The sequence below is a fragment of the Mya arenaria genome, chromosome 6 (assembly GCF_026914265.1).
Source record: "Mya arenaria isolate MELC-2E11 chromosome 6, ASM2691426v1".
Lineage (NCBI taxonomy): Eukaryota > Metazoa > Mollusca > Bivalvia > Myida > Myidae > Mya > Mya arenaria.
The window spans coordinates 59,742,000-59,754,210 of NC_069127.1; the positions used below are offsets into that span (position 1 = coordinate 59,742,000).

Sequence of the window (12,211 nt, forward strand, 5' to 3'; positions counted from 1 at the left end):
TCTTGAACATATGCTGAAAAAAATGTGTATAATGCCTATAATATTTAATTTTGTAATTGTTGTCTGCTTGGTCTGATGATGTTTTAAAATACAGTATTAAATAGTATTACAGACAAGAAGTTCTGTTTAGAGAATGTAGAATATGTTATATTATTATATTTCAGATGTAGTAAAGTAAAACTAACATTTCATTATAAATATAAATCATAAATATGTTGTGACATGGTCATTTGTTTTAATGTTTATGATTATATCTGAACATTTTATGCTAAATAAAGCATATTTTTTATTTATATGTTTTAATTTAGTTCACAACATTAAAGTATTAAATAAAGGGTTTAGTAAAGAGATAAATCTATTACTTTCTAATGAAGATGGCGGGCCAGCATGTATCACACGCTTGACATGCTGCAGGTCTGCTCCCATGCCAAGAGCCACTGATGCAAATACCAGTCTGATGCTGCAATGCTCTGGCGGCTTTTGAAGACTATCCAGGATCATCTGTTTCAACTGTAAACAGAATGTGTCAAAGATTATCACAATGACCTTAAACTTTGGCGTAAATAGCCCACTAGCAACTACATTGAAAGAAGTAGTATTCAATATGTACCTGATTCAATGACTTCTGGGTACTTAAGGAATACTTTTTCATAAGTAATGCTTACAAAATGTGACTGATACCCCAAGGTACCAAATTGATAGTGAATAAGGACTATAAACGTCAAAGTTTGACGTCAAATTATATCCCTTTATTATCTTCAGAACAGAGTTATCTTTCTTTATGCACATCTACAAGTCATGTTCTTCCATTTGGTAGTTTGATCAAAATCCGACCAATCGTGTAGGAAACTTGCGCTTACAAGCTCTATGGACAGACGGATGGACAGGGTAATTCCAATATACCCCATAAACTTTAGTTCTGAGGGTAAAATTATTTACTTAGTACATGTTTGTTTTAAATGACTCTGTCTTAATGTATTTACTTAATGGATTAAGCTGATACTTGCCTTACCACCCACTGCTGCCTTCCATTGAGGAGTGGAACATCACTACCCGTGCATTTTCTGGAATCTGATCACAAACATAGAACTTGTTATTCAGGATTTCTCTGGCCAGCTGGTATCCGTAGCCTATCCACTGCATAGACTTACAGTAAATAACAGTGATTGGGAACTGGCTACCTAGATCATTGAGCTCGTGCAGTACCCTTTCAAAGATGTAATCATAGGGAGTGCTTGCACAGTTTCCTCTGGCAGTAGCGCTTGGTCTTTTTAGCACAATAAGTTCAATGTTTGCCTTTGTTGGCGGAGCACAAACACATTCACAATCTATGAGATGTAAGTTTTTAATTAGTTATCTTTGTCCAACACATGTCACCGTTGCTGAAAGAGCTAACACATTACAAACAAAAACAGATCTTAAGTTAGCTAGTTGTTTGTAATTAGGTCTAAAGTCGTCGCCCCATTCCAAAACGCAATGTGCCTCATCAATGACTAAGAATGTTTTTCTTTCATTCATATGTTCACATCTAAACAGCTCAATGATGCTCTTGTTATTTAAAATGTCCTCTGGATGGCAAAAAATATACTTCACTTTTCCATCTTTGACGGGACCTAAATCACTTTCCGCTGAAAGACAAATAGCTGAGTCACCAAGCTTCTGGCACTCTTGCACCATGATCACGTTTAAAGGTTCCACTACTAATACTAAACAAGCTGGGTCAATAAATGGAAGAATTTCAAAGATAAGAGATTTCCCATAGCCAGTTGGGAGACAGCAGACACAATCCTTTCCAGAAAGCAGCACATTTAATGTTTTTGCTTGCAGAGGCTTTAATCCAGGAATTTCAGTTTTATAGACCTTGTTGAAGGTTTCTAAGGCCTTTGAATATTCTTGTTCCTGGAAATATAACAAAATATAATAAATAATTAAAGATCCATTTTTTTGTATATTGACACCTTAATATCAATATCAATATTTTATCCCAAACATGACTATGTTGGGTACATAAAAAAAACTATATACCCATGTATTTCTGACCATTTGGACTTTACCTAAACAAAATTATAGCAATTATAGACATGATTTCTGGTATATATTTATTTGTAGGGGTATCATTGGATTCCATCCAACTCATAAGTGCGATATTTTGGACATACAGGTAATGATAGACATCAGGCGATGAATGTGCATTTTAGGGGCTTGTCATTTTTGCAAGTATTACAAGAAGAGCAACTCACAGTTCAAATGCATATCTGTCCCTGTGCTGACGGATGTGGTCAAAGTAACATCTAGGTTTGAGGTTGAAATCTTTTTTGCTTATGAAGCAATTATAGCTCTAGTTCTGGCTTCTATAACTTTAATGTTGATATTTATTTTTTGATGTTTACAACACATTAAAGTTATGGCGTAACCCCCATAGTAAAGTCAACCAGAATGTGATGATGCAATGCAATCACATGACAATGATGACGTCGATGGATTCTATTTATAGCATCAGATTCACATTGTTCATTTAGTTGAATCCAATTGCAGTAAGGCTGTAAATACCTTTTGATTAGTAAAAAAATTTTATTTATTCCAAATTTGTTATTAGTTATTTATTAATTATTCGAAATAGAAAAAATAACAGCAAAATAAACACTAGGTCACATGGGTATTTTCTGAAAATCTTGGTGTCACGTGATTAAATTTGAACACAACTATGACCTAGATAAGGAATGCTTGTAATAGGATTTATTAAAATGCTAAATCAACTATCTTTAAAGTGGTTTTTGGTTTTGAAAATGAGTTTGTGAACTACATTTTACTTCATTTACCTAAGGATACAGCTATTTTGTCTGTACAATGCATACAAGTGAAATAACAGCGTGATATAAAAATCTCACGAATTCTGGTAGGGTTTGGATACGGCGTTCTCTTCAGCGAACACATCCAAAAAGGTAATATATAACGTGTTCGCTGAAGTTCTTTAGCTATTAGAACTCTATTTATATTTAGAACGTAATTTAAAAATACATTTTTTTAAGAAAAGGCACTGATCTGAACGTGTTTAAAGGACAAATATAACTTGTACCATGAAATAAAGGTATTAAAATCACTATAAACGTTCACAAACCTAATGTCACAATGATGTCCGAATTTATACAAAATGCATAATTGTCCGAAAACTATGCAAGTTTATCATATCTGTAAATATGCTAAAAAGATATTGCTCTAAAGCAATTTAACGTTACCTTTACATTTATAATATATTTTCAAAGACACTCAACTTTTGCTTACCGGATGATCAATAAATTAAGAAATCCCCTTAGATTTGTTTACACATCGCGTCCGACATTGATTGGCGTGAGCCTGACTCTCTGCGTAGCAGAAAGGGGAAGGAACTCCAGACTAGGCAATCGAGCTATATGATTGGTTAAGATAGCATCCGGTGATTACGGAAATTACCGATGGGACTAGAAGACAGTATCCGGATGGTCGTATCCGGAATTGACAGACGACGAAGACGAATAAACGAGTATTGGAAAATTGGAAAATAAACGACCGCCACCTACTTCTAAAAACATCGATTCGTCGATTTTAAGGGTATATTTGCCATTTATTTTTAAGAGAAATTCCCGAAACGTTTTTTTTTTTTTTTAAGTTAATAGAAAGTGATCAGACTGAGAATGAATTTTGCGCATGTAGCATTATTTCGGACATCACGATTCGGATTGTGTCATAATAATCGATTTTTATTTTACAAATTTTATTTGGCCAATGGAAGTTTACGCTGTAAGCCGTTTCTTTATTATTCTCATAATGTTTGAAGCATTGTTCTCAATAAGAAGTGGCTGTTGACCTTTAAGGTTCAAATGAAAATTGGTTTGGTTCAAATTTAAAAAAAATGAATAAATATTTTGTAGTAGTAATACATATTACGTAGAGGCAGTCATTTTATTTTCTATTTGAGACAGTTCAACAAAACTTCTTGAGGACCCAGTTTGAGTGAAATTTAAATTCTATAGTTGTAATTTGTATTTCCAAGTATGTTGATGGTTACAAAAGTCAGAGATGAACAGACACCTCAGCCAGTGCATCCAGTTGTTCCTGTCAATGACTAACAATTCAATCCAGAGGCCATGATACTTGGATTAATGGCTGAACATGCTCCCTGGCACCACAGTAGTGTGTCTTACTTAAGACACTTGCCAAAGATACAAAGGCTCTCAGTGAATTAAAACTTCAAAGGAGTACAGCATCATACAAGATAACTTAAGGAGTGGCTAGCCATTTCAATGATGAACATGTGAAGGAGTTAATGGATCTCGGTTTTGTTTCAACTAAGACAAGTCAACAAACACAAACAATGAGAAAACTGTTGCAGCTATTTTTCTGCTATAGAGAAAGAAATAGTGTTGAGACATTTGGCCTCCTTAAAAATCACAAGGGCTGATTCTGAATCAATTTTCATGGAATTTGAAAGCCTGTTTGAGAGACTTGAACTGCCGTGGGACAATCTAGTTTGTGTGCTACTGGACTCATGTAACACCATGAGGAGAAAAATCTGGCTTGGGGACCAGAATATGCCAAAGTCCACCATGTCCACAACGGCTACGCTGCCAAAGCATTTAAGTCCCGTTTGGATATTACTTGGAATAATATATATATATATATATATATATATATATATATATATATATATATATATATATATATATATATATATATATATATATATATATATATATATATATATTAATTAATAACATTGTATTCCCATCAAATGTGCAGAAAATGGATTTAATACTCTTATGATACATAAAAATTGAACAAAAAACACTTTTGCAATAATCATTTGCAAGCATGATAATTGATATGTTGTGCATTATTATAAATCAAACATCCCACAGTGTAGACTGTTCATACACAGGCATTTGGATCAGTTGAGTTTTATTAGAAGTATAAGTAAACACTATTCTAAGGCAAAAAAGGGTATTAGAATCCCTAAAAAACGGAAAGCTTCGGGGGGGCTTTGCCCCCTTTCCCCCCACCAGGGCTTTGCCCTGGACCCATCGGGGGCCTTGAGCGGCCCCCTGAACCCCACGCAGACATTTTCAGGATTGGCAACTTGGCTCTGTTATCATCCCTGCTAAGAAAAAATGAACTGCATTAGCAGTTTTTGTAGTTGATAACATACCTAGAGCTCATCAAAGGCAGTGCCTTATTTCATATTAACTCTTGTATGGGAGGTGGGGAATAACTCTATGTATGGATTGTGTGTAATACATGTAGCTAGCTCTCTGTATGGACAATGCGTATTAACATTATATGGGGGATAATGTGTAATACCTTAATGAATGGATGTTGTGTAATAACTCTATCTATGGATGGTGTGTGCTAAATCTAGGTTCCTATGATGTGTTATTACTTTATGTGTGGATGGTGTATAATAACTATATATATACTTATGGATGGTGTATATTAACTCTATATGTTAATGTTGTGTAATTACTATATGTATGGATGGGGCGTAATAACTATATGTATGGATGGTGTGTAATAACTATATGTAGTGATGGTGTGTAATAACTATATGTATGGATGGTGTACATTAACTCTATGTAATGATGGTGTGTAATAACTATATGTATGGATGGGGTGTAATAACTATATGTATGGATGGTGTACATTAACTCTATGTAATGATGGTATGTAATAACTATATGTATGGATGGGGTGTAATAACTATATGTAATGATGGTGTGTAATTACTATATGTAATGATGGTGTGTAATAACTATATGTATGGATGGTGTGTAATTACTTTATGTAATGATGATGTGTAATAACTATATGTATGGATGGTGAACATTAACTCTATGTACTGATGGTGTGTAATGACTATATGTATGGATGGTGTATATTAACTCTATGTAATGATGGTGTGTAATAACTAAATGTATGGATGGTGTATATTAACTCTATGTAATGATGGTGTATATTAACTCTATGTAATGATGGTGCGTAATAACTAAATGTATGGATGGTGTATATTAACTCTATGTAATGATGGTGTGTAATAACTAACTGTATGGATAGTGTATATTAACTCTATGTAATGATGGTGTATATTAACTATATGTATGGATAGTGTATATTAACTCTATGTAATGATGGTGTGTAATAACTAACTGTATGGATAGTGTATATTAACTCTATGTAATGATGGTGTGTAATAACTATATGTATGGATGGTGTATATTAACTCTATGTGATGATGGTGCGTAATAACTAAATGTATGGATGGTGTATATTAACTCTATGTAATGATGGTGTGTAATAACTAAATGTATGGATATTGTATATTAACTCTATGTAATGATGGTGCGTAATAACTAAATGTATGGATGGTGTATATTAACTCTATGTAATGATGGTGTGTAATAACTATATGTATGGATGGTGTATATTAACTCTATGTAATGATGGTGCGTAATAACTAAATGTATGGATGGTGTATATTAACTCTATGTAATGATGGTGCGTAATAACTAAATATATGGATGGTGTATATTAACTCTATGTAATGATGGTGTGTAATAACTATATGTATGGATGGTGTACATTAACTCTATGTAATGATAGTGTGTAATAACTATATGTATGGATGGTGTATATTAACTCTATGTAATGATGGTGGGTAATAAATAAATGAATGGATGGTGTGTATTAACTCTATGTAATGATGGTGTGTAATAACTAAATGTATGGATGGTGTACATTAAATCTATGTAATGATGGTGTGTAATTACTATATGTATGGATGGTGTATATTAACTCTATTTAATGATGGTGTATAATAACTATATGTATGGATGGTGTATATTAACTCTATGTAATGATGGTGTGTAATAACTAAATGTATGGATTGTGTATATTAACTCTATGTAATGATGGTGTGTAATAACTATATGTATGGATGGTGTATATTAACTCTCTGTAATGTTGCTGTGTAATAACTATATGTATGGATGGTGTATATTAATTCTATGTAATGATGGTGCGTAATAACTATATGTATGGATGGTGTATATTAATTCTATGTAGTAATGGTGCGTAATAACTATATGTATGGATGGTGTATATTAACTCTATGTAATGATGGTGTGTAATAATTATATGTATGGATGGTGTATATTAACTCTATGTAATGATGGTGTGTAATAACTATATGTATGGATGGTGTATATTAATTCTATGTAGAAATGGTGCGTAATAACTATATGTATGGATGGTATACATTAACTCTATGTAATGATGGTGTGTAATAACTAAATGTATGGATGGTGTATATTAACTCTATGTAATGATGGTGTGTAATAACTAAATGTATGGATGGTGTATATTAACTCTATGTAATGATGGTGTGTAATAACTAAATGTATGGATGGTGTATATTAACTCTATGTAATGATGGTGTGTAATAACTATATGTATGGATGGTGTGTATTAACTCTATGTAATGATGGTGTGTAATAACTAAATGTATGGATGGTGTATATTAACTCTATGTAATGATGGTGTGTAATAACTAAATGTATGGATTGTGTATATTAACTCTATGTAATGATGGTGTGTAATAACTATATGTATGGATGGTGTATATTAACTCTCTGTAATGTTGCTGTGTAATAACTATATGTATGGATGGTGTATATTAATTCTATGTAATGATGGTGCGTAATAACTATATGTATGGATGGTGTATATTAATTCTATGTAGTAATGGTGCGTAATAACTATATGTATGGATGGTGTATATTAACTCTATGTAATGATGGTGTGTAATAATTATATGTATGGATGGTGTATATTAACTCTATGTAATGATGGTGTGTAATAACTATATGTATGGATGGTGTATATTAATTCTATGTAGAAATGGTGCGTAATAACTATATGTATGGATGGTATACATTAACTCTATGTAATGATGGTGTGTAATAACTAAATGTATGGATGGTGTATATTAACTCTATGTAATGATGGTGTGTAATAACTAAATGTATGGATGGTGTATATTAACTCTATGTAATGATGGTGTGTAATAACTATATGTATGGATGGTGTATATTAACTCTATGTAATGATGGTGTGTAATAACTAAATGTATGGATGGTGTATATTAACTCTATGTAATGATGGTGTGTAATAACTAACTGTATGGATGGTGTATATTAACTCTAGGTAATAATGGTGCGTAATAACTAAATGTATGGATGATGTATATTAACTCTATGTAATGATGGTGTATATTAACTCTATGTAATGATGGTGTGTAATAACTAAATGTATGTATAGTGTATATTAAATCTATGTAATGATGGTGTGTAATAACTATATGTATGGATGGTGTATATTAACTCTATGTAATGATGGTGTGTAATAACTAAATGTATGGATGGTGTATATTAACTCTATGTAATGATGGTGCGTAATAACTATATGTATGGATGGTGTATATTAACTCTATGTAATGATGGTGCGCAATAACTATATGTATGGCTGGTGTACATTAACTCTAAGTAATGATGGTGTGTAATAACTATATGTATGGATGGTGTGTATTACTATATATGTAATGATGGTGTGTAATAACTATATGTATGGACGGTGTGTTATAACTTAAGTATGGATGGTGTATATTAACTCTATGTAATGATGGTGTGTAATAACTATATGTATGGATGGTGTAGATTAACTCTAGGTAATAATGGTGCGTAATAACTAAATGTATGGATGATGTATATTAACTCTATGTAATGATGGTGTATATTAACTCTATGTAATGATGGTGTGTAATAACTAAATGTATGGATAGTGTATATTAAATCTATGTAATGATGGTGCGTAATAACTAAATGTATGGATGATGTATATTAACTCTATGTAATGATGGTGTATATTAACTCTATGTAATGATGGTGCGTAATAACTAAATGTATGGATGGTGTATATTAACTCTATGTAATGATGGTGTGTAATAACTAAATGTATGGATGGTGTATATTAACTCTATGTAATGATGGTGCGTAATAACTATATGTATGGATGGTGTATATTAACTCTATGTAATGATGGTGCGCAATAACTATATGTATGGCTGGTGTACATTAACTCTAAGTAATGATGGTGTGTAATAACTATATGTATGGATGGTGTGTATTACTATATATGTAATGATGGTGTGTAATAACTATATGTAATGATGGTGTGTAATTACTATATGTATGGATGGTGTATATTAACTCTATGTAATGATGGTGTGTAATAACTATATGTATGGATGGTTTATATTAAGTATATGCAATGATGATGTGTAATTACTAAACATGTATTTTGGATGGTGTATATTTTTTATGTAATGATGTTGTGTAATAACTATATGACAGTTATATTGTAATGATGGTGTGTAATAACAATATGTTTGGATGGTGTAATATTAACTTTATTAAATGATGGTGTGTAATAACTATATGTTTGGATGGTGTATATTAACTCTATGTAATGATGGTGTGTAATTACTATATGTTTGGATGGTGTATATTAGCTCTATGTAATGATGGTGCGTAATAACTAAATGTATGGATGGTGTATATTAACTCTTTGTAATGATGGTGTGTAATAACTATATGTTTGGATGGTGTAATATTAACTCTATGTAATGATGGTGTGTAATAACTATATGTATGTATGGTGTGTAATTACTATATGTATGGATGGTGTGTAATAACTATATGTAATGATGGTGTGTAATAACTATATGTATGGATGGTGTATATTAACTCTATGTAATGATGGTGCGTAATAACTAAATGTATGGACGGTGTATATTAACTCTATGTAATGATGGTGCGTAATAACTATATGTATGGATGGTGTATATTAACTCTATGTAATGATGGTGTGTAATAACTATATGTATGGATGGTATACATTAACTCTAAGTAATGATGGTGTGTAATAACTATATGTATGGATGGTGTGTATTACTATATATGTAATGATGGTGCGTAATAACTATATGTAATGATGGTGCGTAATAACTATATGTATGGATGGTGTACATTAACTCTATGTAATGATGGTGTGTAATAACTATATGTATGGATGGTATACATTAACTCTAAGTAATGATGGTGTGTAATAACTATATGTATGGATGGTGTGTATTACTATATATGTAATGATGGTGTGTAATAACTATATGTAATGATGGTGTGTAATAACTATATGTATGGATGGTGTATATTAACTCTATGTTATGATGGTGTGTAATAACTATATGTTTGAATGGTGTATATTAACTCTATGTTATGATGGTGTGTAATAACTATATGTATGGATGGTGTATATTAACTCTATGTAATGATGGTGTGTAATAAATATATGTATGGGTGGTGAACAATATCTCTATTTATTGATGGCGTATATTAACTCTGTGTATATGTTGTGTGTAATAATTCTATGTATATAGTGTGTGTAATAACTCTGTGTATGGATAATGCATAAGAACTCTTTGTGTAGGTTATGTGCAATAAGCATATGTATGGACTATGTGTATATATGAACTCTTTGTATGGATTATATGTAATAACTTAATAACTTGTAATCAGAGATCGAATAAATGTGTGTATAAGATATGTTTTGTAATGAGATATTGATAGCAAGTATATATATGAAATGAATTGCTATTAGACACAGAAGAAATGTGTGTATTTGATATACATTGCTATGATATATTGAATAAATATCTTTAAATAATATGTTTTGTAAATTGTCATTTCTTTTCAAGCGTATGTAAATGGGCATTTGACCTAGGCAATACTTTCTAAATTGCAACTATTTGGTCTTCACCAAAATAGCAATTAAAAAAATAATTGCAAAATATTCATAGCTAAGTATTTGGTTTTGAAATTTTAAAGTCAGGTTGTCGGTCAACTGGTATATCTTATGACAAAAGCTTCGTTGAAATTGAACAGGTTATAGTAGAAACGATCAAAAGGCGGCTTGGTATGATACCATGCATGCGTTAACGCGTCAAGTTCACAGCTCTTTGTAAAATTGAACCAAGCGTGCGCTGTTCCACCACCACTGAGGTTATGTGTTGAATTATACGTATAAAGCTATTTCTAACAAGGCCACAGCTCTCTGTCAAAAATAATTAAGTTTTCGCTGTTCCATCGTAGTTTAATGCGCCAGTCAATTGTAACCACTGCCCCCCAGTTCCGGGGAAGAGCGGGGACTTTGACTTCGGTCAAGCCAACCCCGGCTAAAATCCCCGCCCTGCGGGGACGTACAAATGGTAAAATTCCCGCCAAATGCCCCCGCACCCCAGGGACCCTAGGTAAAGCCCATTCCCCGCTATATTTAAAGCGAAGGTAAAACCACCGCATTCACCCGGCACTGCGGGGCCTCCTGAAAGGTAAAAACACGGCCCGTTTCACCGGCTATCCCCGTTATACCAACGGACCTGGGGGTGGGGGGCGTGGTTACAATTGACTGGTGCATATCTTCCGAATACTTAATACTTCTTAAAATAAATACATAATTGTTATTATTGAAATGTTTGTAAAAGATCATGCATTTCGGGGTCAGTAACGATCAAAGGCGGCTTGGAATGTTTCCATGCATGGAATTAATGTGTTACATGATAAGCATAAAGCAGTATCTACCAAGGCGAGACACATCCCTCTTATAAAAGCAATTAAGCTTGCACTGTTCCATCGCCCAAAGTTGATGGTTTTATGATAAGCATTAAGCTGTTTCTACCAAGGTCACAGCTCTCTGTTGAAATGAACCAAGCTGGCGTTGTACATCATTAATTTACTCCCGATCAGTGAATAATACTCCAAATGTTTTAAAATGATCATGCATTTCGAGGGCGTTAATAAAGTTTCATAACTGGGCCATTAAGGTGATCTTATCATCTTGAATTCCCTAGGATAGTCTTCACAAGTTCCATTCAACTTGATGTGGGACCGGATTGGTTTGAATGTTTCTGTTCCAAGTTATCGATAATTGACTAATGAAACTCACAAAATATTTATTAGCATTCTAGAAAACATTGCAATGGCACTATCCTTGAAATATTAAGATGTTACACGCATTTCACATGAGTTTAATGTAGAAGACTTTTAACAGGAACAAGTGAAACTGTGCATAA

At 32.6% G+C, this 12,211-nt stretch overlaps 1 protein-coding gene across 1 annotated transcript in view; it reads right to left on the reverse strand.

Moving 5' to 3' along the window:
• Positions 1-1,316: 1,316 nt before the first annotated feature.
• The window catches only part of LOC128238448 (uncharacterized), a 53,832-nt gene continuing 42,937 nt past the window's right edge, over positions 1,317-12,211 (reverse strand). Inside the window, exon 4 of the mRNA XM_052954377.1 lies at positions 1,317-1,899. Within this exon, the coding sequence (XP_052810337.1) occupies positions 1,354-1,899 (546 nt within the window). The 3' untranslated portion in view covers positions 1,317-1,353. The remainder of the gene's footprint in view (positions 1,900-12,211) is intronic.